The sequence below is a fragment of the Phocoena sinus genome, chromosome 6 (genome assembly GCF_008692025.1).
Source record: "Phocoena sinus isolate mPhoSin1 chromosome 6, mPhoSin1.pri, whole genome shotgun sequence".
Classification (NCBI taxonomy): Eukaryota; Metazoa; Chordata; class Mammalia; order Artiodactyla; family Phocoenidae; genus Phocoena; species Phocoena sinus.
In genome coordinates this window covers 1,000,589-1,026,897 of record NC_045768.1, presented here as the reverse complement: position 1 = coordinate 1,026,897, position 26,309 = coordinate 1,000,589, and the positions used below count along the sequence as shown (strand labels likewise).

At 62.3% G+C, this 26,309-nt stretch overlaps 4 protein-coding genes across 6 annotated transcripts; 1 reads left to right on the top strand and 3 right to left on the bottom strand.

The window, feature by feature from the left end:
- The first annotated feature begins 2,144 nt into the window (after nt 1–2,144).
- On the top strand, nt 2,145–3,505 carry LOC116756133. The gene is made up of 3 exons (XM_032636414.1): nt 2,145–2,333; nt 2,459–2,744; nt 3,181–3,505. The coding sequence occupies exons 1-3, from the start codon at nt 2,314–2,316 to the stop codon at nt 3,475–3,477; spliced, it is 603 nt and encodes a 200-aa protein (XP_032492305.1). The 5' UTR covers nt 2,145–2,313; the 3' UTR covers nt 3,478–3,505.
- On the bottom strand, nt 2,666–12,657 carry LCN6 (lipocalin 6). 3 transcript variants are annotated; one of them, XM_032636411.1, is made up of 11 exons: nt 12,527–12,657; nt 12,208–12,347; nt 8,853–8,923; nt 8,229–8,339; nt 7,773–7,874; nt 7,447–7,472; nt 5,081–5,220; nt 4,677–4,747; nt 4,245–4,352; nt 3,105–3,203; nt 2,666–2,791 (listed from the first exon to the last, which is right to left on the bottom strand). In XM_032636411.1, exons 1-11 carry the CDS (start codon nt 12,614–12,616, stop codon nt 2,763–2,765), a joined length of 987 nt encoding a protein of 328 aa, XP_032492302.1. In that variant the 5' UTR covers nt 12,617–12,657; the 3' UTR covers nt 2,666–2,762. The 3 variants fall into 3 exon arrangements, with proteins under 3 accessions (XP_032492302.1, XP_032492301.1, XP_032492303.1); XM_032636410.1 differs by having other exon boundaries at nt 2,722–3,203; XM_032636412.1 differs by lacking the exons at nt 2,666–2,791; nt 3,105–3,203; nt 4,245–4,352; nt 4,677–4,747; nt 5,081–5,220 and adding an exon at nt 5,292–7,272.
- A 4,893-nt stretch (nt 12,658–17,550) lies between these two features.
- Nucleotides 17,551–19,976, bottom strand: LOC116755842 (epididymal-specific lipocalin-5-like). The gene is given in 8 exon segments (XM_032635845.1): nt 17,551–17,903; nt 17,981–18,082; nt 18,308–18,412; nt 18,892–18,927; nt 18,930–18,970; nt 19,528–19,630; nt 19,633–19,660; nt 19,881–19,976. Coding segments are annotated over 8 exon segments (684 nt in total). The 3' UTR covers nt 17,551–17,730.
- A 1,776-nt stretch (nt 19,977–21,752) lies between these two features.
- LCN8 (lipocalin 8) lies at nt 21,753–24,648 on the bottom strand. The gene is made up of 6 exons (XM_032635146.1): nt 24,144–24,648; nt 23,030–23,178; nt 22,545–22,579; nt 22,142–22,249; nt 21,973–22,062; nt 21,753–21,874 (listed from the first exon to the last, which is right to left on the bottom strand). Exons 1-6 carry the CDS (start codon nt 24,225–24,227, stop codon nt 21,792–21,794), a joined length of 549 nt encoding a protein of 182 aa, XP_032491037.1. The 5' UTR covers nt 24,228–24,648; the 3' UTR covers nt 21,753–21,791.
- Between the last annotated feature and the right edge of the window lie 1,661 nt (nt 24,649–26,309).

Here is a 26,309-nt window from a genome sequence, read left to right as displayed (position 1 = left end):
TCTCCTATAGCCCCTCCACAGTAGGGGCAGGTCTCATCCTAGGGCCCCGGACCCTGGGCACCCTGGGGACCCCCTGCCATCAGCCTGGCATCTCTCCCCTCCCTGTGCTATGGGACCAGGCATGTTGCTAGGCGGTCAATATCCCTGCCCCATGGCAGAGCTGCCCCCAACCTCCTTCTCAACCCTCTCACCTCCCCCATATGCACTCCCCTCTGACCCCCAGCAGGGCAGTCAGTGTGTGAGTGTGTGTGTGAGTGTGTGAGTGTGTGTGTGTGTGTGTGTGTGTGTGCACCTGTGCCCTTGTGGGGAGGCCCAGAGGGATGGGCTCCGCATGGGAAGGGTGGGCAGGGGTCCTCCAGGATCTGAGGGACTCTCATCTCAGAGTAAACTCCATGGGAGGGTTGAGGCTGGCCGGGGGTCAAATCTAGGACATGGCTGTTAAAATGCAGACAGGCAACAAAACTCAATCCCGGCGCCGCAGCGAGACACGTCCTCAGGGTACAGACCAAATCAAGACTGGGGTGCGATGTTTTTGTTGGACCTCTGGAAGAATTAAATTGCCAGGGAGGTCCTCGAGGCTGAGCGCCCCCAAATTCTAATCCTCAAACCTGGAGAAAGAGGCACGTTTCCTAAAGGACCCTGGGGTGGCCCTGGGCACCTGGAGTACATTGGAATCAAATATACAGAAAACCCTCCAAGTGTCAGAAGCCCCGCGTGGCTGAGGTGGGGGTACGGCTGCCGCGGGGTGACTTCTCCAGTCAGGAGACGGGCTGAGCGCCTTGCACACATGGCGTGTGTCCTGACGCCTCCTTCAGATGTGACCGGAGCAAGTGAACATGTGAAACGGAAGCGTCTCAGAGGACAGAGACAAGAGGACAGCACACTGCAGCCACAGAGCCAGTGCTTCAGGGACACCCACCTCCAGAGGGGGCCGCCCCTCTCCTTCCTGGGCGGGAGCTCCCAGGCCGTCATCCGCCCTTGGTCCACTGGGGATGCTGACCCCTGGGCTGGGGCCACTTCTCGTTTAGCTGGAAGGTGTGTGATGTAGCGGAGCCCCTGCAGGACGCAGACCACAAGGGTCCACTTTCCAGCACCCCGGTTACAGGAGACTCGGGGGACCTGAGACGCAAGGTGGGACGAAGACCCCTGACGTGAGCTGTTGTGGCTGAGAGTGAGTACCAGGCAGTGACTCAGAGGATGATGCAAAGTGACGCTGTGCCCGTTCTGAGCCTTCAAAGGGCCCCTGTTCCTTCTTCACAGCCACGAGACAAGTGCCACAGCTGAAGGACAAGCGGAGCAGAGCCGGCCCAGATCAACCCACCTCCCGCCGACACAAAACTGTCAGAACAAATGCAGCCGAGCTCCACAGCCAAGCCCAGCCTACATCAGCCAATCCCAAGCTGAGCCCAGCCTACATCAGCCAATCCCAAGCTGAGCCCAGCCTACATCAGCCAATCCCAAGCTGAGCCCAGCCTACATCAGCCAATCCCAAGCTGAGCCCAGCCAACATCAACCAATCCCAAGCTAAGCCCAGCCTACATCAGCCAATCCCAAGCCAAGCCCAGCCTACATCAGCCAATCCCAAGCTGAGCCCCAGGCAGGGCAGCTAAACACATTCGTAGGGGGGAATTCCCTGCTGGTCCAGTGGTTAGGACTCGGCACTCTCACTGCCCAGGTGAATCCCGGGTTCAGTCCCTGGTTGGGGAACTAAGAGCCCACAAGCCACGTGGCGTGGCCAAAAAAATAAAATAAAAATACATCTGTGTGGCTGTTTGTTAAGCAGCAGGGGCTGACTGATTCAATCCTGTTGTTTTCTCCTTAGGTGATCTCATCCGTGTGCAGCCTCTGTCACCAAATAAATATCAGTCACTCCAAAATATCTGTCTCCCACCTTGACCTCTGCTCTAGACTCGCACTCCCTCAGGACACCTGCATCCGGGCATCCCTGAGCTGCTCCAAGCTCAGCCCCGGCCCTGCACCCACGCCCTCCCCTCCATCTCCACCACTCTGGGCTTTTTCAGACTGTTTCATCTTCCAGGGAGGGCCTGCTCCCTCCCAGCCTCACCATAACTTTCTCAACCCGCACCGCCTTTCATTTCTCAGCTCAAACGTCACTTCCTCCAAGAAGCTCTCCCTGACCCTTCCTCCCGACCTGGAATGAGCCAGGCCTGCTGTGGTGAGCACTTGGCACCTCTGGACGTATTCCTGAGGGTCTATGACCGTGTGCTTGGATGACTGAGTCAGCGTCCGCCTCTCCTAAAGAGAGAACCACGGCTGCCTGTGTGCCCACTGCTCTCCCCAGCAGCCAGCACGATGTCCGCGACATGCATGTGGTGCGTATAAGTGTACGGCTTCCTGAGACAGTGTAGGGTGTCACGGAACGCGGAGGACGGTGGCAGAGACTCACTGCAGAGAAAGCACGTGGCACGTTACATGGGACCCGTGGTCTATTTTGCAGCAGAAAAGGCCCAGCCGCACCTTTTTGCCGCGGAATCCAGAGGACACAGGCCGACGGGGCCTGGCTTCGCATCCCCCGCCTGGTCAGCATCTGCCCCTCACCCCATCCCTCAGTGATCGTAAAGGACCCTGCTGGGCTACAGCCACGGGCCCCAGGTTCCACATCATCAGAGGCCTGGGGTCCCCAAACACCACTCAACAACCAGTTGGATGTGAAAGCCTGCAATTTGGAACAACACTCCTGCGGTCTAGGTGGACCACAAGTCGAGCCTCAAAGGGAAGAGCAGGTGGGTGGCAGCTCACTCTCACGGCAGGATGGTGTGTGCACAGGAAGCTGCGGGAGAGGAAAGAGGCAGTGAGGGGGTGGGGGACTGGCTCTCCCGGGGGCCTCGGGCACCGCAGAGGGCAAAGCCGTGCAGCCCCGACCCCCAGCCACATGGCAGAGACCTGGCCAAGGCAGCATTTGTGCTCTGGGTGCCGTGGCCTCGCACACGTGGCCGTGCATTCACGGTGGCTTTAGATCTTTAACAAGTGCCCTTGTCACCGCTCCACCTCTCTGTCCCCCACAGGAGTCAGCACCCCAGCGGGATGGGCACGGGGCCGGGAGCGGTGCTGCCAGAGCCCGAGCGCTTGCGGCCGCACTTTACCATCTTTCGGGAGAACTGTCACACTGCGGGTGAGCTCCAAAGCCTCACACACGTCTATGAACTTTTTCATACTCAGGAAGCTGGCCGTGCTCTGTCTGCCTGCAGTGGGGAAGCAGAGTCGCGCCATCAGCCGTGCGAGGTGGCACCTGCCCCTCAGCACCGGAACGCCCGCAGGCTTTGGGACAGACAAGCAAGGTGCGTGCACTCAGGGGCAGGCGGCTACTGGTGGGTGACAGGAAGCGTCGGCCAGGGCGGGTCCCCAGAGAGCCTTGGGAGGTGGGGTCACCACGCAGGGTCACCACGCAGCGCCCTCCAGTTCCTTCTGGCCTGGCTGCTGCCCCTCCCACTGCATCCCTGGACGGGCCTACCCTGACGGAGACGCCCCAGCACCCCCTCCCGCCCTCTCTGTACCACCCACCCAACCCGGGGCAGAACCTCTTCCTGGTTCACCTCCTGCCCCCCAATCCTGCTGTCAGCCTGGGGGCCTCTGCGTCCACATGGACAGCCTGCCCCTCCCGGCCTCTGCCTTTCTGACCCCCCTCTGCAATGGCCTCCCCACTCGCCCCTGGGGGCACCTCCCAGACCCTCCCGCATGGTCTCCACGCACAGGGTCCTGCGCTCTGCCCTCCCTCCCTCCCTTCCTTCCCTCCCTCCCTTCCTTCCCTCCCTCCCTCCCTTCCTCCCTCCTCCCTCCCTCCTTCCTTCCCTCCCTCCCTCCCTGTGCTCACATCCTCGGCCAGCCCTACCTCCCCACGTCACCCCTCCTGCCAGGCCACACCCCACGGGCCGTGACCGGCCACTGTGGGCTACGTGCGTGTGTCCCCCGAATTCACGTGTTGAGTCCCCAACTGGGTGGTCATAGGAGGCCTTGGGAGGTGATCGGGGTAGCTGAGGTCGTGAGCGTGGGGCCCTCATGATGGAGTTGGTGCCCTTACTAGAAGAGGACGAGACCAGAGCACCGCCCCAACCCCTGTGCGAGGACACAGCGAGAAGGCAGCCATCTGCAAACCACCAGACCCCACAGGCTGGCACCCTGGACTGAGGGGTGAGTGCCCATTGTGTGACCGCTGGTCTGGGTGTCCGGCACGATGCCCGCTCGGCCCCCACTCTCTGCCCCGCACGCCCGGCCACTGGACTCACTGAGGAGAAGCAGGGTCTTGGTGGCCTGGCCCGCCCGGCCCAGGCGCAGGTAGACCACGCTGTCCTTGTAGTCAGAGATCAGAACGTGGAAGCCCGCCACCCCCTTCACTGGACGGGAAGAGAAGCACAGAGTCGCCTGCTCGCGCCTGGACGGCGGGTCCCGACCCCCTGACCCCTTCCGGCTGCCCAGCGGGGGTGTCTGGAAGGGCCGCAGAGTCCCCTCCACCCAGGCCCCTGGGCACACACCTGCCACGTTGGCTCTGGGCCACGGTGGCCTGACCGCGTGTCCTGGGCGTTCATCCCCACCGGCCCATGTTCTCAGAGGAGGACAGCTGGGGCCAGTGCGGTCGGTAGCCCAAGCCTGGGTCCCGGTGGCCAGGAAGCCCTGGACACCCCTCCCCCTGCTCTCCCGAGGGCCCAGCGGTTACGCACAGGTGTTCCTGAACACAGCCCTCTTCCTGTCTTTCCGCAGGATCAGCGAGTGTGCCTTGCACCCCTGTGACCTGGGGGGAGGTGGGCTGTGAGCCCCTTCTGGGCTCTGCCGCCCTGGGACTTTCCAGCGTGGACCCGGGCCGGTCCCACAGCTCAGGGGAAACACTCCAAATGCCCTCTGCCCGCTGAGCCCCTGGTGGACTGTGGGAGCCTCTCCCAAAAGCAGCCGTTTGAGTTTTAGGGGCAGAAAGTGATGGGTATTGGGGTTTCGGAGACAGCCCTTGTGGGATTTCCAGACTGACGCTCGGGCCTGGTCCCCGCCCCCACCCCCCGGCTCCCTTTCCCCTCCCTGGGCTCAGGGGTCTGCAGAGGATGTGCTGAGACCCCTGCCCTGGTCCACTCACCAGTTAAAGACGAGGACCACCCTCAGCTGGCCCATTTTGTGAACCTTCACTAAAGACGCCCCCAGCTTCCTCTTGTCTCTGGCCGGCAACAACCCCTGGGTGTCAGAGGCGATGGCAACAATGTACCAGAACCCTGAAAACTGTAGAGAGGGTGCTGGGGGCATGGGGTCTGGGCTGCCACACGGGTTCAGCCCCCACCCCAGCCCCAGAGAACCCACAGGACAGGTGACCCTAGCCTGAGGCCCAGGGTACGTCCAGTACCCACAGGATGGCACGGCCCTGCCTCGGGGCCCCCGCTGCCGCCCCAGGCTGAGGACGCAGATGCCTGGCTGCTCTAGGGCCCGAGGCGGCACCAGGCAGGGCCCTGGGCACCGGGTGTCAGAGCTTCCTGCCCACGTGGGCCTCGTGGGGGCCCCTTCCCTCCCAGCTGGCCCCCGCACCCCGTCCCACTGCTCTCCCTGCAGCAGAACCCCTCCCAGATGCCCCCCAGTCTCCTCAGCCTGTGCCCATGGCCGCCCCCACAGGAAACTTCCACCCGGCCAGAGGCCTCATTATTCCAGGACGTGTCCTGCTCGCGCTGCCTCCCCTCTGCCCACCTGGCACCTCCGGACCACCTCAGGCTGTGCCTGTCTGGGGGCCTCTGCTACGGCCCCTCCTCGGGGCTCCTGGCATGTGGCCCACGGCCGTCAGCTGAGTTTTGAAGCCCCAGCCTGTCCCCAAAAGAGGCCGTCGGCTGCCCCACGGGGCCAACAGAAGCCTGTGCCGGAGCCCTCTGAAAGCCCATCCAGCGGATTCCAGTGGCTCTGCGAAGATTTCCAGGGACCCCTCTTCCTGCTGCCCCTGCCCACCCTGGCCCCGGCGCCCGGCCGGTGGGCTGGGGGCACGAGACTCACCTTGCCCCAGTTGAGGTTGTGGGGCTCCCTGGGGAGCTGCTTCTGCGCCGGGGACCCCCCAGGCAGCTCCAGCACCAGGCCCAGCATGGGCAACAGCCAGCCTGGCCCCATCCTGGCCCTCCTCCCAGCTGCCCGCTGGACGCCACGCTTAAATGTCCCCACCCACCAGCCCTGCGTGGGTGTCCGGCCAGCCTGCAGCCGCGAGCCAGCCTGGTGGGCCAATGGCGGGGAGGGAGCTTGGGGCCCTCCCTCCCCGCACGGAGGGCCAGCCCTACCCTTGGCCCTCGGAGCGGCACAGCTGCTGTCCCGGGATGCCCCAAAGATGGAGACCATGATGTTCTCCAGGTCACCTCCTGGGCCTCCGGTCACCATATGTCCCCTAGAGCCATTGCACCTGGCAGGGAGGCTCCTGGGCCTCCTGTCCTAGCCCCCTGGGGAGAGAGGCAAAGGTTGGAACGTGTCATTGAGTCACTTCACAGGGACGAAAGTGAAGGACGTGAAGACGGGGCTCAGATGGTGCCGGCGCTGACGCGGGGGCTGCCTTCTCGATGCCCTTAGAAGGTACTGACGTGTTTGCATAGGTGCACATGCGTGTGTGTGAAGAGGGTGGCAGCCTGTGCACACCTGACCTCACCTCAAGTGAGAGGCAGTCCCCACCCTGCTCCCAGCCCACCTCCCCTGACGGCTTGTGCTCTGCCAGGACTTCAGGACACAGGAGGACCAACAGGCTCGAGCCCTCTGGGGTCCCTGCCCCCACCCCCCATCCAAGAGCTCCAGCCAGGAAAAGCCAATCTTTCACACCCTGGGCATCCCAGCCCAGCGCCCTGCCCACTCTTCATCCAGATCACAGGGTCGTCCTCCAAATTGAGCGGACCAGCCTCCTGCCTGCCCGGGGCGCCGTGAGCCCTGTGGAAGGGGCAGCCGCCTGCAGCCCAGCTCCCACCTCCGGGCCAGAGGGCCGCTGGGGAGGGACGGGGCTGCAGGCCCGCACTCTCGTGCCCAGGCTGGCTCTGTGCTCTGTGCTCAGCCCTTGACAAGCCCACCCCGCCCATCCGCCTCTCCCTGCAGCCACCCAGCCCTGAGGAGGCAGCTCCCTGTCGGCTCTTCTGTCTGCTCTCAGCCCAGGGCCCTGCTTGGACACAGGCGAGAGGCATAGCACAAGTTTGTGGAACCGGTTTATTGCAATCTGCGTCGAGAGCCCCTGGGAGCAGCCGGCCCAAAGCCCAGCACCTGGGAGGCTGAGCAGGGAGGGTAGCATCTGGCCAGCCTCCTCCGGTCCCCTGGGGGCTGCAGCATTCACTGGAAACCATGAGGAACATTGGGGGACCCTGGGCTCGCCCGGAGAGGCATCAGCTCCCCCAAGCCCCCAGCCCTGCATGGCGGTGGTAGAGCCACTGGGATGGAGGGGCCCCCAGGGCCCCCAGACTCCACCCACCACACAGGAGCTCAGGGACGCTCAGGAAGGCCGCTTACCTGGAAGACCTTGCGTGCACAGGTGACTGGGGGAGGAAAGTGAGACGGCAGTGAGGACGGGGCGGGTCTCCCTGCCCAGCCGGGCGCCTGAGACAGACCATGGCCGCAGAGCACCCGGGGCCCTGCCGGCCCCTGCACACAGCCCCCCCCCGCACCCCCCGTCCCCACAGGTCTGACTTTGGGCGGGGACTAGCTGACTCCTTGAAGACCCCCGAGCCCTGCCAGCCCTGAGGCCTGGAGGGTCCCCGAGCATAGCGGAAGCCAGCAAATGGCCCCACGGTCCGTGCCCCTCAGCACACGGTGGCGTCAGGCTCGGTGACACTCACGGTCCTTCTGCAGCGTGGCCCGCTGCTGGGACGAGAAGCCCAGGCCCTTGCTCCACTTGGTGAAGAGGCCCATGGCCTCCTGGCTGGCCAGCTCCATCCGGCCTGCAGGGGAGGTGCCCCCTGAGAGCCGGGCTGGGGGACGGGGGCGAGCAGGGGGTCCGCAGCAGGAACCAGACAGACACTTGGGACCCTGCGCTCTTCTGACCCCAAGGCCCTTTACCACGTGCAGCTCCCACCCCGTCCCTCCCTCCAGGCAGGGTCACGTCTCCCACAGAGGACGAGTGCAGGGAGGGGGCGACAGGGAAGGAAGGCTCGGGGCCCCGGTGGGGATTTCATGCAGGGATGAGTGATGGAGCGGAGCGGCCGCCAGCCCGCTGGGCTCTTTCAAGGCTGGGACCCCGGGAGCACGGAGGCCCAGCACGGCAGGGAGGCCTCCGCGCCCGCGGCCGCACTCACTGTACAGCTCCACGGTGCTGAAGGCCTCGTCCTGGAGCTCCAGCTGCGTGAGCACTATGGCATAGTCCCTGAAGTTGGTGGCCAGCACCCGGTACTCCAGCACACCCAGGGCTAGGAGACAGGTGCCGCCGGGGTGGGGTCAGACCTCGTGGGGGGGCCCCCCAGCTGGCCGAGAGCCTCCCAGCTCTGTCCCCCTGGTCCCTGACCCCCACCCGGCTCCAGCACACAGAGGCTTGCGGTGGCTGATGGACAGCAGGTGAGTCCCAGCTCATCCTGGGGTGCCCTCCCGTGATCCTGTCCCCACGGGGTAAGAGTGCCAGCCGCCCCGCCCCCACACAGTACAGCGAGAGGCCTGGGGTCCCAGCTGAGCCCGCCTGACACAGTCGAGTCCTCTGTCCTCAGGACTGGCGCCAAACCTCTGACAAAATGAGGACCTTTCACTTCCCGGGGGAGAACGCCACTGAAGCCTGGGGTGGAGTCGCCCCCTCCCCTTCCCCTCCTGCGTGCTGACCCTGCCTGCAGGCGCAGGGGGCCCAGGGCTGCCAGGGGCAGGACCCGGCCCCGATCACGGTCAGGGAAATGGAGCCTGCCCGGAATCCGGACCACCGTGGCCGGCATCCTTACAGGGATTCCCGAACACCCATCTGGAATTTTGTTTCATCAGTTCCACAGCATGCAGGTGGCATCTCTCCAGCCTGGAAAAGAAAAGGATCTGTCATCACCCAGGGTCCGTATGCAGGACGAGAGAAGACAGGTTTGGCCACCCAGACCCGGCCAGGGGCCAGCGTGGCTGCAGAGGGGATTCCGCCTCCCCCTCGGTGGCCCAAGTTAGCCAGAAACCCTGCTCTTGACCAAAGCGAACCTGTCAGGGAAATGGGCCAGCTCGGCACCTGCAGAAGACGAGTCTGCTCCGTCACCTCCCCAGAGACCCGCACTGCCAGAACCACACGGAGAAAACTTAGAAGTTTTTTATCGCTGCTGAGGGCACCAAAGGAGCATGAGACAAACAGGGCGTCTGCAGTTGTGTTTTGTTGTCGTTGTTGTTAATTAATTAATTTATTTATTTTTTAAATTTTTGGCTGCGCTGGGTCTTCATTGCTGCGCACGGGCTTTCTCTAGTTGCGTCAAGTGGGGGCTACTCTTTGTTGTGGCGTGCAGGCTTCTCACTGCGGTGGCTTCTCTTGTTGCCGAGCACGGGCTCTAGGCGTCATTCCCGGACCAGGACTCGAACCTGTGTCCCCTGCATTGGCAGGTGGATTCTTAACCACTGCGCCACCAGGGAAGCCCCAGGTCTGCAGTTCTGGATAAAGAGACTCAACACCAAAAGGGGCCAAATTCCCTAAGCCGCCAGTCCGCAAAATGAGCAGACCCACTTCTGTAAGCCCAGCAAGACCAGCTCCCGGCCCAGTTCCGCGCAAGACACAGGAATAGCAAGGAAAAGCCTAAAAGGAAGTGTAACCAGCGAAAACAAGCCAGTAAACTGACAGGGCTATTGTGGGGCCCCAAGAGGGAAAACAATGGGACTTGGCACAGAAATAGACAAATCAAAGGAACAGAAGAGAAAGCTCAAAAAGGAAGCAAAAAGCAGAGGAGGTTCGCTGGAGACAAGGTAGCATCTCAGTCAGTGGAGGAAGAGGAACCACTGGGTGAGTGGAGCTGGGCGACTGGGCCCTTCAGCGATGGTCACAGCTCATGTATCCCCAGGCTCAGCCCCGAGCAGGTCAGAGGTCAGAGGCCCTCTTAGCTCCAGGGAGACAGAAAGGCTTCTGAACACAAAACCCAGAAGCCCTGAGAGAAGCCAGGTGTTTACGCCTGCACTAAAACTAAAAGAGCCCTTCCTATCAACAGCTCCTCGGTGGTATAAGAAAAATGACAAAATGGGAAATATATTTGCATCTAACTGTATCGCAGACAGTGGCTAAAAATCCCTAATACTTAAGGGTTCTTGCAAGTCAATAATAACCCACCTGAGGGAAAAGTATGCAAAAGATATGAACAGACGCTGGGCTGGGAAGGAAACACAGAAGGAACAGGTACCGAGACGTCTCACTCCCTCGTGATCAGAGAAAGAAGCAAAAACTAACATGGGGAAGTTTGTCGCCTATAAAGACAAAAGAGAATAAAATTTTAAATGTTTCAAAAGAGGGCAGGTTCCCTGGTGGCGCAGTGGTTAAGAATCTGCCTGCCAATGCAGAGGACACGGGTTTGAGCCCTGATCCGGGAAGATCCCACATGCCGCGGAGCAACTAAGCCCGTGAGCCACAACTACGGAGCCTGCGAACCACAAGTACTGAAGCCTGCGCGCCTGGAGCCTATGCTCTGCAACTAGAGAAGCCAGCACAATGAGAAGCCCGTGCACTGCAACGAAGACCCAACGCAGCCAAAAATAAAATAAATGAAACAAATAAATTTATTTTTTAAAAAAAGAGGACAGAGACCGCAGGGACTGACACGGAACAGTATTTGGCCCTCGTGTTTAAATGATGCGCGTGGGCTTGCGTGTGCCTGAACGTCCCTGAGGAGCTGCAGCAGATCAAAACCGTGGGCCACCTGTGGGGAGGGGGCCGCTGGCTGAGGTGGGGGGGGAAGACCCCTGCTTTCCACCCCTGGGGATTCTGATTTTTCTTTTGGCTGTGCCACGCGACTTACAAAATCTTAGTTCCCCAACCAGGGATCGAACCCATGCCCTCGGCAGTGAAAGCGCTGAGTGCCAACCACTGGACCGCCAGGGAATTCCCGGGGCACTCTGATTTTTTGAAACACGCAAATGTGTTTCCTATTCAAAATCCGGCAAATGAAGTTCACGTTACATAACAAAATGAAACGGCTGCTTGCCTGTCCTGTAAGCCCTGGTCTGAGTGTGAGTCCTGCAGACGGGCTGGCCGAGGTCCTCAGACAGAAGCACCTTGACGGGGCTCAGAGCAAGGCCACTCACCAGCCCCAACCGCAAGCAGGTTCCAGCAAGAGTGTCGGAGACCCCCCTCCCCTGCGATTGCCGTAGTCCTCTCCCCGTCCACGGCTGTTCCACAGGGCCCAGGGCTCTCCAGAGGCCAGGTTTCCATATGCACATTGTTTTCCCACCAGCCTCATCAGGACTCACCGAGCCATGTGGCTTTGGGGCTGCCACCCACGCCACATGTGACCCCATGTTCACCCAACTCAGAGGGGCCCCCGCCCCAGCACAGACCCCCTCGGTCCTTGCGCATCCTCGGCCTGGCTGGCCCAGGTGGACGGCAGCCCCGCCATCTCCTGAAGGCAGTGAGCGCGCCTCGGGGAGCCGGGGAGAAAGTTCCCCTCTCAGGCCGGGGTCTGCGTGGCTGTTCAGGCCGCGCGATGGCTCCAGATTCAGGGTGGAAATGCCCGTGGTGCACCACCAGCTGGTGACTGCCTGGCCTTCCCCACGTGAAAGATGGGGACGCTAGAACGACACCTCCCCCAGCACGCCATGCCCCCCGCCCTCTGCCTGGCTCCCCCCGGGTGTCCCAGGCAGCAAGGTCCCCCAGAAGCACGACCCCTCCTTCCAGCATCCCTTGCCCCAAGGTGTGCGTGGGGTCTGCTCCACTGGCCAAAATCGGCCAAGGCTCAGCCTGACACCACAAGTCCTGTCTGATAAATGACCTCAGTGACCACGTCTTCTGGGGGATTCATTTTCCGAGAGAACCAGGGGCTCCAAGCCACAGATGCACGGACCCACCTTAAGTAGCAGCTCAAGGAGGGCCTTAAGCAAAGAAGAGGCCTCTCCCGCTGACCAGAGACCCTGCCAAGCTACCCAAGGGCCTGGAACAGCAGCGGGGGAGGTCAGAAGCTGTGCCCGGCCCCGGTGGAGAAGGCGTGAGTCCCACCCAGGGGTGCCCCAGCCAGGAGTCCAGGGATGCAGAGCCCAGATGCCAGGCAGAGGGTGGCTCTCAGAGCAGAGCCCAGCGCGGAGGGGGAGGGAGGAGAGGGTGGGGCCCGCCGTCCAGACCCCAGCCCCACGCACCGGTTCCGGGAGGACAGCATCTTCAGAGTGTTCTGTGGCGTGAAGGTCAGCGTGACCCCCTCGATGTTCTTCGTGGCCTTGTCCACCACAAAGTCCTTCTCCCCCGAGGCCACGGCGAGAATGTACCAGGACCCCAGGAGCTGATGGAGGAGGAACGGGTGAGGGGGTCTGTCCCTCCAGCCCCGGCCCATCCTCTTGATCTGGGGGCCCTGACGCAGGCTAGCCCATCCACCCACAGCCCCCGTGGTCTGGGCTGGCACTGGGGGAGCCCAGAGGCCGTGCGGCCCCAAGGCATGTGCTGGCACAAGACGGCTGTCACCTGCCGAGGGTCCAGCCTGCCCAGCCACGCGGCCCGGGCCCTGGGCACCAAGACCAAAGCCAGAAGGGCAGCCAACAGCACAGCCCTCATCCTCGCAGAGGTCTGCACACCAGCACACCTGCGCGGGGGTGAGCGAGCCCTCCAACCCCCGGAAGCCTCTTTAAAAGGCTCGGAATGCACTGCTGTGGGCGGCCGCTAACCACCAGGGCACCATCCTGGCCTCTCTTCTCGCGAGGTGGCAAAAGTACTGGGGCAGTGGTGGGGGGGGAGGCGGGGGAATTAATCCTCCAGACGTGCCAGAGAGTGGGCCGTGGGCCCTGGGGAGCGTGTGCGAAGCCCCTCCTATGTAGACACATTCGTGCCATCCCCGTTTCTCTCACTTGGAAGGTTCCAGAAGGAGCATCCAGCCCTCAGCCGCACCATCCCCTCCCCTCCCCTCCCCTCCTCTCCGGGGAGCCAACAGTCTCTGGCTCAGTCTGGGCGGGCCAGGGACCCTGCCCTTGAACCCAGGCCAAGGTCACGTCTGAGGAGAGCGTCAAGAACAAGTAGCCCCTCCAGAAGCTGCAGCTGTGCATATCTTTTGTTTTCATCCTTAGAAGTATGAAAAGTCCCCGCGCAGCTTTTCGGAAAGCTCCCACCTCCTCCCGGCCCAGCAACCCTCCTGCTCTGCGGGCTGCGGGCTCCTGCCCCATCACGGCAACACCCAGCGGAACGCCCTGTTCCTTCCGCCCGCCGCTCCTCGCCCGTCTGGACCTGCCCACTCTCTGGCAGCCTCACCCTGCTGCCTCCTACCTCTGCTCACCATGACCCTGGCCAGGCCCCCAAGGCCGCATGGGAGCTCTCCCTGGGCCTGGGCTGCCCGCCCTGGGTCATCGGAGACCCTGCCTGGGAGTGAAGGGCAGGGGGCTCGGCAGGATCTGTCTGAGCCCCCGAAACCCAGGTGGAAGTAACTGGGAAGATGCCTCGCCCGGGGTGGGGGATCCTGCACGCCACAGCTCCCAGACCCCTCTGCTGGTTGGCTTCCAGGGGTGCTGTGGACACAGAACAGGCAGGGTTTGGAAGGTGAGGACAGATGAAGCCATCTGTCCTGCCGGGCCTTCCCAGGAGGGACCTCGGCCAAGCCAGCACCCCAGCCCTGCTTGGGAGATGAGCCCTGCAGGAAAGGGGATGAAAGTAAGCCCGCCGCACGCATATCTGCAGCTAAGCCTTGCCCTGCCTCAGGGCCCAGAGAGCCTCAAGCCTGAGCTTGGATGGGGGTGGTCCCTGACCACCGGCCTCCCAGATGCCTGACGGAAGAAAATGACAATAAAAGACCAAAACATCACCCCGACCTTGACATTAACCTCGTTTGTTATTTTTTCAAGTTCAGTTTCCTAAAAAAACACTTGGGAGACGAAGACAATGTGAGTGAGAAGCGGACCCATGGGCGATGCTTCCTACGCGGGAATTAAAGGCAGGCTGTTTAGTCCGTTGGGGCTGAAATAACAGAAAACCACAGGCCGGCGGCTTGTAAACAACAGACATTTATTTCTCATAGTTCTAACTTTTTTTGTTGTTGTTGTTTTGCGGTACGCGGGCCTCTCACTGTTGTGGCCTCTCACGTTGCGGAGCACAGGCTCCGGACGCGCAGGCTCAGCGGCCATGGCTCACGGGCCCAGCCGCTCCGCGGCATGTGGGATCTTCCCGGACCGGGGCACGAACCCGTGTCCCCTGCATCGGCAGGCGGACTCCCAACCACTGCGCCACCAGGGAGGCCCTAATTGTACTCTTGATAACAGAGAGTAAAACATGCGCAAAACTGATTGGTCACAGAGAAAGCATCGATGAGTTCCACAAAGTAGAAATATTACAAACAACGTTCTCTGACCAAAATACAATAAAACTGGGACTTCCCTGGCAGTCCCGGGGTTAAGACTCTGTGCTTCCAATGCAGGGCATGTGGGTTCGATCCCTGGTCAGGGAACTAAGATCCCACATGCCGTGCAGCGCGGCCACAAAAACCCCCAAAACAAAACAAAATACAATAAAACTAGATTTTTTTAAATTTTCTATTTTAAAAAATACTATTGGATGAAAGGAAAAATACCAACTGAAATTACAGAATTTATTTAAAATAAATATCATAAAAATACCATGTAATTCAGGGCCAGAAGAAACATCATAACCTTAAACGCACCATTAAAAATGAAAGAATGAGGGGCTTCCCTGGTGGCGCAGTGGTTGGGAGTCCGCCTGCCGATGCAGGGGATGCGGGTTCGTGCCCCGGTCCGGGAAGACCCCACGTACCGCAGAGCGGCTGGGCCCGTGAGCCATGGCCGCTGAGCCTACGCGTCCGGAGCCTGTGCTCCACGACGGGAGAGGCCACGGCAGTGAGAGGCCCGCGTACCGCAAAAAAACAAACAACAACAGCAACAACATAAAATAAAAAAAAATAAAAGAATGAAACTAAATACATTAAATTCCCAACTCTAAGAGCTAGACAAAGAACAAAATAAACCGTAGGATGTCACGAGGAAGGAAATAATAATGATAAAAGCGGGAAATAATAGAGTATAGAGAAAGCAGAAATAATTAATGAAACAAAGTCCTCATCCTCGGAAAAAAACAGAATTTTTCCGTTCATTTGCAGAATTATTAACAAAATCATTAGTATTCTTTTTAAAAAGAACAGAATTAACTAACATGAATAAGGAGAGATGGAGAGACCATAAATACGTGAAGTAAGAAGTGACAAAAGGGTGGGAAATGACCTTTGGGACAGAAGAAAAAGATGTTTCGTCAACAGAAAGTACTTTGCTGACCTCTAAGCAAATCACTTTGAAGTCCTCAATGAGATGGATAATTTTACAGGAAAATTCAGCTTGCCGAAATTTACCCTATTAGACAAAGAGCTAGATCTATAGATAGATAGTAGATAGATGATAGATGATAGATAGATAGTTAGATAGATGATAGAGATAAAACAGAAGCTATGAGGAAGGACTAGACTAATGGATGGCAGAATGGTACCCACGCGTGAATAGATGGGACAGTGGAGCAGAGTAAAAGTTCAGAATGTAAAGGCTGCTTTAGTTAGACCTTCACCTTCCAAATCCAGCTCTGGCCCTTCTCAGGATCACTTTTTATTAACTTCTTTTTTTTTAACCATAGGTCGCATTTTCCTGTTTCTTTGTATGTGTAGTAACTTCTGTGCTGGACGTTACTGATGACGCACAGTAGAAGCCCTGGCCTCCATTATCACCCTCTGATTTGTGTCCCTCCCCCCACCCAAGTTCCTGTGCCAAAGCCCTCACGGCCCAATGTGGCCGTATTTGGCATTAGGGCCTTTTAGGGGGTGATAAGTTTAAGTTTAAGTGAGGTCATAAGGGTATGACCCTGATCCAGTAGGGCTAGTGCCCTCAGAAGAGGGAAGGACACCAAAGATCTATCTCCCTGTGTGTGTGCAGAGAAGAGGCCAGCGGGGGATGCAGCAGGAAGGCCACCGTCCACAAGCCAACAAGGGGGTCTCACCAGACACCAGCCCTCTCAGCACCCTGATCTCAGGCTTCCAGCCTCCAGGAACCCGAGAAAGTGAACTGTTGTTTCTGTACCACGCCCAGCAGGGTTCTGTGTTACAGAATCAAGCAGCCCAAGCCCAAGCAGACATCCTAGAATCTTCTATGGGGAATTCCCCTCAGGCAGACGACCATACTCCCTCGAGCTCTGGCCCGACAGGTCTGGGGAAAAGTCGAAATGTTCCCCAAGCACCTCAAATGTGTCAGAATTCGGTCTCCAAACATCTCCCCTGTGGGTCTGTTGGGACGGTTCAGGATTTGCTAAGGCGAGTCCCAGGTAGGTCCTCCCTCAGGGCTGGTCCTTACTCCTGCAGGGCTTACTGGTGGTTGGCTGGACGCCTGAGGGTCAGCAGGGTCTCTCGTCTCTGGCTGGACCAGCACCCCCAGCCCCCCAGCCGTGCTTGGAAGCCCGGTCGCGCTGCTCTGCACGTGGGTAGGGGCTGACACCCGCCCACATTCTCTACCCTGCCCCAGCCGATGGGAGGAGAGGGGGGATCATACAACACAGTGCAGGTCCTGGGGTGAGAGAATGCGGGGTGACCCCAGGCACTGACGAGGCTGGGCTGACCTGCGGGTGTGAGCCAGGGCGGGCCGGAGGGCAGCCGTGGTCGAGGGCCTTGGACCCAGTGCCCGTGGATTTGAGTTTGGGGCAGTAGGGAGCCATGGGCGAAGGTAGACAGGCGCCGGCTGTGGTCACCTTTCATTTGAGAGGAGCTCTGCTCAGGGAGCCCGGCCTGGGGCTGCCTCTGGCTCTCAGGGACCAGAGAAGACCCTAGGAGTGTGGCAGATGGTGCCCCCGTCCCCCTACCCCCGCACCACCCCCAGGGCAGCCTGACCTACGGCCGACTCAGCCCCCTTGCAGGGGGAGGTCCAGCCAGGGGTGGAACAGAGGTGGTCACAGTAAACCCAGGCCACCTGAGAGTTGGGTTTGCTGTCCTTTTTAGGGCAGTCACAGAAAACACACCCCGCCACCCCCACCTGTCACCCCTCGGCCCCAGGAAAGACTCGGGCAGCGGGTTTGACAGTAGAGTTTATTCAGAGCAGGTGCAGGCGGGCCCCCCAGGGCTGGGCGGCCAGGGGAGCCCGGGTGGGCGGGGCTCCCAGCATCCCGGATGGGGGCAGGGGCTTCCCTAGATCAGCTCCTGTGACACAGAAGGCCAGGGCCTCAGTTTCTCTACCTGCAAAGCGGGGTAATTGTCCCAACCTCTTGGGGCCGTTGCGACAGAGGGGGTCGTGCAGCTGACGTGTTAGCACAGTGGGGGACCCGGGGAGCCCGAGAAGGGGCCCACAGGGCCTGCGCCTACCCCACCGCCCCCGGCCGGACCCTGCTGGATGGAAATGGGGGACGAGGGCCAGCCTCCTCCCCTCCCCCGCCCAGCCCTGCCCTCCCCTCCCAGCCTCCAGGGTCCCCTTCTGGCAGCCTGGTGTCACCACCCCGGAGGCCCAGGAACTAGAGCGAGCCGGGGCTCCCCTCAGGCCAGGACTCGGGTGGGGCTCAGACCGGGGAAAAGGCTTACCTCCTGGTAGGACGGGACAGCATGAGGGGCTGCAGGACAGGTGCCCGGACCACACTCTCAGTCCAGCCTCTGTGACCAGAGGAGGAGCTGGCCCAGGACAGACTGCTGACGGCCTCGACCCTCAGGCAGCCCCTCACGGCTCGGCCCACTGTCTGGACCTCTGCTCTGTCTGCCCCAGACAGTCCCACCGCCCCTCGGACCCCAGACTCCTCTTCCAGGTGTGACGGGAAGGCCTGGTGGATGGAGCCCCAGCCTCAGAGTGGGGGCAGGAACTCACCACCTGGGGCAGCAAGTTCACGCAGGTCACTGTGGAGAAGAGAAGACGGTGACGCGGGGAGATGGGTGCCAGGAGCGAGGCCTGCCCCGGGGGCCCGGACGCTCACAGTCCTTGGAGAGCAGCTGCACATCCACTGCTGACAGCCCGTGCTCCATGGCCTTTACGAGGAACCTGTCCGTGGCTTTTTCGTCGTGTTCCACCATCCAGCCTGCGAGGAAGGGTTGCCGCTGGCTGGGGCAGCACAGGCGGAGACTGGAGCCACAGACACACTCCCTGCCCTGTCCTGTGCCCCTTTCTGCCCTACCCCGTCCCCCTCCCTGTCCTGTCCCTTTCCCTGCCTGTCCCACTCATCCCATCCACCTCCTAGCCCTCTCCTGCCCCCTCTGGGCTGGGACAGGGCAGAGGTAGAGTAGAGACTCCCCCATGGGCTCACTATAAAGTTTCAGGACACTGTGGGCCTTCCCTCTTTTGTGGAAGACAGCGTTCATGATGCTGTATGTCTCGTAGTCCGAGGCCACCACAGTGACCTCTTTGCCTCCTGGGAAATGAACCAAAGACAGGCCTCCCAGGCTCTGGGTGGGGACCTCCCACGGGCCACGCCGCTGGGCCCACCCTCACCTCGTAAAGGACACACACACGGTGGGCAGGGAACCCCGCTGACCAGGACAGGAAGACGTCTGATTGACATTGTCAAGGATTTCAGAGAAGTCCTGGCAGCTGAGGCCAGAGCCTGGGGGCTGGAGACGGTGGCTGGGGGGCTTCCGCACGGGCTTTGCACTGAGCCTCATGCCGACGGCTCTGGGCCGGGTGACCAGTAGCACCCCACTGAGGCCGGGTCCCCACGGGAAGACCCTCGGTGCCTGGTGTGACTGAGCAAGGGCCGCATGTGGCGGGACACAGCGTCCCCACCTGGTCCAGTCGGCAGGGAAGGCGTGGCTAGAGGGCCCCAGCCTACCGGGCACCACGTTGGCCTCCAGGCTAGGCGGAGTGCAGGGCCCCCCCGCAGGCGGCTCTTACCAGACTCCATAGGAAGCTTGAACTTCCCAGGGGCAACCCCTTCACAGCCTGGCTCTCCTCCTCCACACAGTAGCTCATGCTGCAAGGAGCAGACGCCTGTCAGCCCAGCAGCCTCCAACCCCGCCACGCCATTGCTCTGGACCAGGGGCAGCCCCGAGACCACCCGGGAGCCCCCAGCCTCCCGGCCGGGCAGGAAGAAATGGGAACAAACTTCTCCTGCAGCGAAAGTGTGCCCACTTCTGAGGCTCAGACTCAGGGTCCTCTGAGGGGCCAGAGACACCTCCCCAGCCCATACACGTTCTAGGAGAGGTGGCCAGGCCATGGGCGTGCGAGCCCGCAGACAGCATGGGCTCATCCACAGTGCCTGGGCTGGGGCAGCCTCGCGGGGAGGCCCCGACACCTGGCAGGGAGGGGTCCCGGGCGGTGGGGCCAGAGGCCGAGCCCCAGCCCGCACTGGCCCTGAGGCTGAGCGTCACCTCCTCCGCCGTCTTAGAAAATGACGGCCCCCTGCACTCCTGCTCTGCTCTGCGGACCCCTCATCTGGAAAGGGTTGTACCCCCAGTGTCCTTCGGCCCAAAACCCACCCTCATCCCAGCAGGGTGACCGCGTGGCACAGGGGAGAGAGGCGCCACTCACTGGTCAGACACGGAGGTCAGGGCCAGGTGGGGCCCCTCCTGCTGCACCATTACGGTCCCCATTTTCTTCATCCGGGGCGAGCCCTGGGGCTCCAGGTTGGAGCGAAGGCAATCTCGTACCAGATACCTGAAAACTGGGGGGATGGAGAGCTGGAGGGGGGCTGCCCCGGGGAAGCCGCAGCCAGGATCAAGGGCCATCCCCCCGACCACAGAGCAGGGCAGTGGTCTGGGAAATTCCAGGGCCCCGCATGCTGTGGAGCTAGCAGGGGGCTCCAGAGGCAGCAGGTCCTGCAGGGTCTCCCAGGCTTGCCGGGACGGGCCTGTCCCCAACGGCAGGCGCCCCGACCCGGCCACCTGGGCAAAGTCGAAGTCCTTCAGGCTCAAGTCCTCCACACCGGCCGCCAGCGCCAAGAACAGCCCCAGCAGGGCTGCGATCACCTTGCCCCTCATGTCTGGCAGGCAGGGGCTGGGGCCGGCTCCCCAAAGCCGCAGGACACGGGCCTCGGCACCAGTCCAGGCTTATACCCTTCCCTGTGGGCGTCGGGGAAGGCACAGGCTGGCTTTATTACGCAGTCCGGCAGCTCACGCGCCGTCGGGGCCAGACCCGAGGGGGACCCACCCATGGGGCGCGGGTGTCGCCCAGGTTCCCTCCTGCGTTCATTCCCCTAATCCGCTCCCCTGCAGGCTGGGCCCCAGGCCGCCCAGGTGCTCAGACCACGTCCCGTGGCCAGAGGGGCCTCCAGGGCCCCCAGGCTCCAGGGTGAGGGGATGGGGACGTGAAAGGGCACGAGGTGCTCTGGGAAGCACTTTGGGAATGTGTGCTGAGAGAGTTCGGCTGGCAGGGCCCCTCACAGCACCAGGACCCAGCAGCTGCCCAGAAGGCTCCAGCAGGAGCCCTCAGCAGCTCCCAGTACACGGCCCACCTGGGAGCCCCAGGCATGCTCAGGACGTGGGCGCGTGCCCCCCAGGGCCTGCCAGCTGAGGAGGCGTGGGCCCGGTCACTGGGGCAGCACCAAGGACATGGGTGCCCACGCCACGCGGACTCTGTGTAGCGCAGCCCACCCTGGGCTGTGGGCAGCGAGGAGTGGGCCAGGACGTCCGGACGCCTCCAGCCCTGCTGGCCGGCTGAGTCCTTTGAAGGAGCCACAGGCTCAGCGACTGGCCAACCAGCAGCATCCCGCCGACCAGACCCCGCCTGCTGGTCCTCGCTTTTCACCCCCAGCATCGCTCCCCCAGGCGGGGACAGCGTCTCCCCATCGTATGGGCGAAGAGCTTCCTGAGCAGAGGGCGGAAGGCACCTGTCCGAGTCCACGCAGCAGACACGCGGCGGCCCTTGGAATACCAGCCGCTTCCTTCGCCCTTGACCCCACCCCGCCTCCAAGTGCCACAGCCGTCCTCACAGGTAGACCGGCCGGGTGAGGGTTTCCCAGCACACAGCAGACAGTAGCCAAGGCAGAGGGGTGGGGGAGAGACAGAGGAACAGAGACAGAGAGAGAGCTAGACACAGAGACGCCGAGACAGAGAGACCGAGAGAGAACACAAGGGGGCAGGGTGGGAGAGATGCACACGGAATGCGGAAACGACTCCTGGGGTCCCGGCTCCAAGGAGAGCTGAGCGGTTGTGCCCCTGCGGATGGAGCAGGGCCTCACGGCGCTCAGCTCACCCCACCTCCCCACGGCAGAAGGTCCAGGGCAGCTGGTTTCACCTCTGTTGACCCTGCCACCCCCACCTGTCACCCCTCGGCCCCAGGAAGGACTCGGGCAGAGGGTTTGGCAGTAGAGTTTATTCAGAGCAGGTGCAGGCGGGCCCCCCAGGGCTGGGCGGCCAGGGGAGCCCGGGTAGGCGGGGGTCCCAGCATCCCGGATGGTGGCAGGGGCTTCCCTAGATCAGCTCCTGTGACACAGAAGGCCAGGGCCTCAGGGCGCCGCCCGGCCTCCAAGGACCCCGGGGGGCGGCGGTTGGAGCCACGGCCAGGAGTGGGTGTCCTAGCTGTGTGGCCTGGGCCTCAGTTTCTCTACCTGCAAAGCGGGGTAATTGTCCCAACCTCTCGGGGCCGTTGAGACAGAGGGGGTCGTGCAGCTGACGTGTTAGCACAGTGGGGGACCTGGGGAGCCCGAGAAGGGGCCCACAGGGCCTGCGCCTACCCCACCGTCCCTGGCAGGACCATGCTGCATGGAAATGGGGGACGAGGGCCAGCCTCCTCCCCTCCCCACCCAGCCCTGCCCTCCCCTCCAGCCTCCAGGGTCCCCTCCTGGCAGCCTGGTGTCACCACCCTGGAGGCCCAGGGGCTCCCCTCAGGCCGGGACTCTGGGAAAGGCTCGCCTCCTTCAGGAGCTTGGCACACCTCCCTGTGGGATGGGACAGTGTGAGGGGCTGCGGGACAGGTGCCCGGACCCCACCCGGGGGGGTCCCTAGCCCAGCACCCACCCTAAGGTCTGGAGCTCACCGTGCCGGGCCACCAGGTACAGTCCCGTGTCTGCGGTCAACTCACGGAACTTCCAGAAGCCTGGTTCATACTCGCCCTCAAGGTTCCGAACTGTGGGAGCACAGGGGCCTGGGCTGAGTGGTCCCCAGGAGGACCACAGCGGCCCCGCCCCACCCCAGGGGCAGCTTACTGAAATACTTGAGCACGTGGAATTCCTTGTCCCGCCAGTGGAGGGACACCCTCAGGATGGCGTACTGTTTGTAGTCTGTGTCTATCACCTGGATCTCCCTGTGGCCTGTGCAAGCAGGTGGGAGAGACAGGCATGGGCGGACCGGGCACCCTCGGGGTGGGTGGACCTCAGAGGCCAGGGTCGGCAGGGCCTGACTCCATCCTCTCCCCACCCAGCCGGGACCCTCTGGGGATGCCAGGGTCGGGTAGGGGAGGACTAGAGCGGCCCTGGCAGGATGACCAGCGTCTTGGTGGGAGAACGGGCGTCTGGGGCGCGCGCAGGACGGGGAACAGTGAGGCCAAGCAGAGCTGGTGCGCAGGGCCAGAGGGCTGTGGCCGCAGCAGCAAGGGAACGGCTCTTACCAGGAAAACAAATTTCCCCGAAACATTTATTTCTGAGCTATTTGTTCAGTCTCACGGCTTCCTGAACTGAGAGGCAGGAAAGTACGCATTAGGAAAACGCCAGCCTGCGTTCCTTCTGCTGGGCACATCCCAGGGCGGGGGGCGGGGGGTGGGGGGGGTGCGTGTCTTCAGGAAGGGCTCTGGCAGTGTGTCCACCCCCAGGCGAGCCTGGGGCAGGGCAAGGATGGCAGAGGCACAGGATGGGGCCGTGCCAGCCTCACCCAAGGATTCTGTGACCTCCAGAGAGCCACCTACCCCTAAGTCCATTTTCCTTTCTTGCAAACTGATGGGGCTTCATTAAGACCCTGTGCTTTTATTTGGGAGAAGATGCAGCTCTAGGAGCCTGGGGGTCTGGTCTCAGGGGAGGGTCAAGATAGACGCAGGGAGGGCTGGTCCACCCAAGTGACAGTAAAGTCCACATCCACAGCTGCAGCCAGTACAGCCGGGCTATGCCCAGGCCCCTTCCCTGTTATACGCAGCCTTCACAGTCAGCTCCTCCCCACTCAAGGTCAGGAACAAGGCCTCCAGCCTCTTTGCGGTCTGCAGTGCCAGGTTTTGGCTGGAGGCCACCCCAACTTCCCGCCAGGACCCTGCAATCTAGAGAAAGGGGCCGGGGCCAAGCCCGTCTCGGGCAGACGGACAGAGACCCCACCCCTGGGCCCCAGGAGGCAGACGCCTCTCCCCGGACCTCCCAGGCAGGGAGCTGGCAGGCTCTGAAGCAGCAGCCGTCGGCCTTCTGAGGGGTCCCTTTGGGGGCGACAGGGCGAGCCCCTCCCCGCACAGGCCTGTCTGCAGTTGCCACAGGGCTGGATCCCAGTCTCCAAGGAGAACCAGCCTTGCTGCTGCCTGTCCTTGGGGACGGGACGCCAGGGGCGGAGGTGGTTAGAGCCTGAGAGAGGGGGGCTGGAGAGGGCCAGCTGAATGTGAAAGCTGCTGGGGAGCGGTGGCCAGCAGCCCTCCCCCGCGGAAGAGGCCCGGCTCTGCCCAACCAGGCTGGGGGAGCGAGCGCCCGCCACAGAAACGGCCACCCAGAGCCCAGACCTTCCATCTGAAACTTTTGAAAACTGATAATTTTTGCAAGAGAAACGCATCCGTGTCCGACATCTGTCACTTCTGAGCCTACTGATGTGCTCCTGGCCCAACAGCCGACACGGGGCTGGCGAAGAAGGAGCTCCGGCAAAGAAGCATTGGGCTGGAAACCAGAGCCCGCAGCCGAGGTCTCCACACCAGGAAAGCCTCCTCCTCTGGCTCCCCCAGTGTGCGGGGTCAGAGGGTACAGCGGGGACCCCACACCCTGGAGACCACAGGAGGCCCTGAGGGAGGGCGCCGCCCCTGCGCGGCCCTGGCCACTTGCCTCACACCCACTCGCTAGGAGAGGGGAGACCAGGCAGGGCTGAGCTCAGACGCTCCGCCACCCGCCCTCATGGGGCTGGCCTGGGTGAGTCCTGGGGCCCCCGACGCAGCTACCCAGCATCAGCTGGGGCAGAGGCGGGGCCTGGAGTAGCTGCACACGTGGGCCCCTCCCCGCCCCACCTCCTCGCGGGGCCCAGAAAGAAAGCCACCTTCTGCAGGTCCAGGTCCTGCGTGGTCATTTCCACCTGCACCAGGATAATGCCCAGGACGGCGCTCAGCAGCCCGGCCTCCATGGAGGGTCTGTGCTCCCCGCACCTGTGCCCCCCGCACCTGGGTTTATATCGGGAGGGAGAACTGGCGGGTGGCGCAATCACCCAAGAGTTTCCTCGGTGAACTTGGCCTCCAAATGCTCAGGGGGCGTGCATCCGGGCCCCGTGACACCCACAGCCCTGGGGAGGGGCCGAGGGGGGGTGGTCTGGACTAGAGATGCCGGCGCCACCCGCTGCCTGGCCTGGGGATGATGGTGGATACCGCGGCGGGGCCCACCTGGGGGCCTGAGAGCAGGACAAGGCCCTCCCCACCTGCACGGGTGTGACCCAGGACGGCACCTCCCACCCCGGGGGCACTAATGGGATGGATACACCAAGCCCAGACCCCCAGGGGCTCAGAGCTCCACACGGACTCCCGGGCCCTCCTCCCAGGACACATGGTGGTTTTCAGGCTCTTTCCGATGGCTCTTGGGACAAGTGGACATACGCTCCATGGGCCTGGACCGCAGAGCCGGGTGGGGGGTTCCTCCCCCGGGTGGGGGAAACGACGGCGGGCAGTGCGAAGCCTGCGTGGGGAAGGTCGTTCCCTGCAGACGGAGCAGTGCCTGAAAGGCACAGAGGCCCAGTGGGAGGGGAGGGCCCACGGGAGATGGCAGTGGGGTGCAGTGGGGTCGCACCAGGCCCCGTGAGCCTCTACAGGCGCCAGGGAGCCAGCAGCCGCTCTGCCTCCGGGCCTGTGGGGGGGAATCTGTGCACCTGGAGGAGATCCAGCCACAGGGCTGGGCGGCACAGGGCACCTCGGTTTCCCCACAGGTGCCATGAACCCACAGGAGCTGGGCGGGGGGCACCGGACACTGCCTGTGGTGGCAGCCCCCACAGGTGCCACCCTTGGCTAGCGCCTCCTGCCCTCAGCCCCGAGCCTCCCTGCCTCAGTGGCCCCAGGGCCCGGGTCAAGGCCTGGCCCGCTGTGCCCTCCTTGACGGTCTCTCCAGAGAGGCGAGGGGCCTCAAAACTGCAGAATCTGTTTATTGAGTGCCAGGGGGAGGCCCAAGGAGCTGCCGGAAGAGCTCCGCGGATGGGGAGGTGCGGGGATCAGGAGGGCCTTGGGTCCAGACGGCTCCGCGTGACATGGCCTCCTGTTCCGGCTCACCCTGCATAGACAGGAGAGGTCTGGTCACTCCTGGAACACCCCGAGCTGTCCCCCTCACGCAGCAGGGCCCCCCAATTTCCTCATCACCAGAAACACACCCGCAGCGCTGCCCCCACCCCCCGGGGGCCCAGGCTGGAGGCCGCCCCTGCCCCGGGCTTCTGGGGACCCAGCCACTCTCCCCAGGGCCTCGCTCACTCCCTGGTTAGCAGTGAGGGGCTGGCGTGGCAAGAAAGCCCCAGAATGGCCACTAAACCATGCTGAACCCCACAGACTCAGCACCTGAGAGGGGGTCCACATGGGGCACTTTACTCCGAAAGCTGCTTTTTTCTAAGATGATCCTGGAGGGTGGGGCACAGAGCAGGAAGACAGGTTCACACTTTCCGCAGCTCGAACCTTCCTGAGGGGGTTGTGACGCGATCCCTAATCGACCTTCTCCCACCCAGTAACATTGCTGAAACAAGCACTCATGCGACAGGAGACAGGGCTGGGATCCTGGGCAGTGTCATTCAGACCCATGGAAAGATGCAGCAGCCCCGGCGGCCCCAGCACAGCACCGGGTAAACCCAGCCCGGCCAGGAGAGCAGAAGGCGGTGAAGGCCGGAGGGACACTGCCCACGGGCCACTCAGGAAGTCCCCACCGAGCGACATCTAATCCTGCCAGGAGAGGCTGCAGGGGCACCTCCCAATGCTGGTGACTGTCACGTCGTGTCCATTATTTATTGTTTTACATAGGTTCCCAAATTCTTCACGATGAACACGGGTGAGGGGCCCAATGGTTTCCTGGTGTCCACTTTGGGAGAAGGTGTCCCCAAGAGCCCACCTGCATCCGTGTCCCAAGAGCTCCTGTGGACCCAGCCCTGTGATGGCAGCAACCCAGAAGACTGCCTCGTGGGACCCTCAGGAAGCGAACGAGGACAGGGGATTCCAAGGCAGGACCCAGTGTCCCAGGGGTAAGC

Excerpts from the sequence above, each read along its gene's own strand:
- LOC116756133 (XM_032636414.1), top strand. The coding sequence starts at position 2,314 with ATGTCCGCGACATGCATGTG. Across the intron at positions 2,334-2,458 it reads ATGTCCGCGACATGCATGTG|CAGAAAAGGCCCAGCCGCAC; the intron begins GTGCGTATAAGT and ends TCTATTTTGCAG. Across the intron at positions 2,745-3,180 it reads AGCCTCAAAGGGAAGAGCAG|GAAGCTGGCCGTGCTCTGTC; the intron begins GTGGGTGGCAGC and ends TTTCATACTCAG.
- LCN6 (XM_032636410.1), bottom strand. The coding sequence starts at position 12,616 with ATGAGGGCTGTGCTGTTGGCTGCCCTTCTGGCTTTGGTCTTGGTGCCC. Across the intron at positions 4,353-4,676 it reads GGCTGTGTTCAGGAACACCT|TGAAGGGGGTGGCGGGCTTC; the intron begins GTGCGTAACCGC and ends CTTCCCGTCCAG. Across the intron at positions 3,204-4,244 it reads CAAGACCCTGCTTCTCCTCA|GCAGACAGAGCACGGCCAGC; the intron begins GTGAGTCCAGTG and ends TCCCCACTGCAG.
- LCN8 (XM_032635146.1), bottom strand. The coding sequence starts at position 24,227 with ATGGAGGCCGGGCTGCTGAGCGCCGTCCTGGGCATTATCCTGGTGCAG. Across the intron at positions 23,179-24,143 it reads AGGACCTGGACCTGCAGAAG|ATTGCAGGGTCCTGGCGGGA; the intron begins GTGGCTTTCTTT and ends CCCTTTCTCTAG. Across the intron at positions 22,580-23,029 it reads AGGGAAGGGGCCTGGGCATA|CTCAGAAATAAATGTTTCGG; the intron begins GCCCGGCTGTAC and ends CTGAACAAATAG.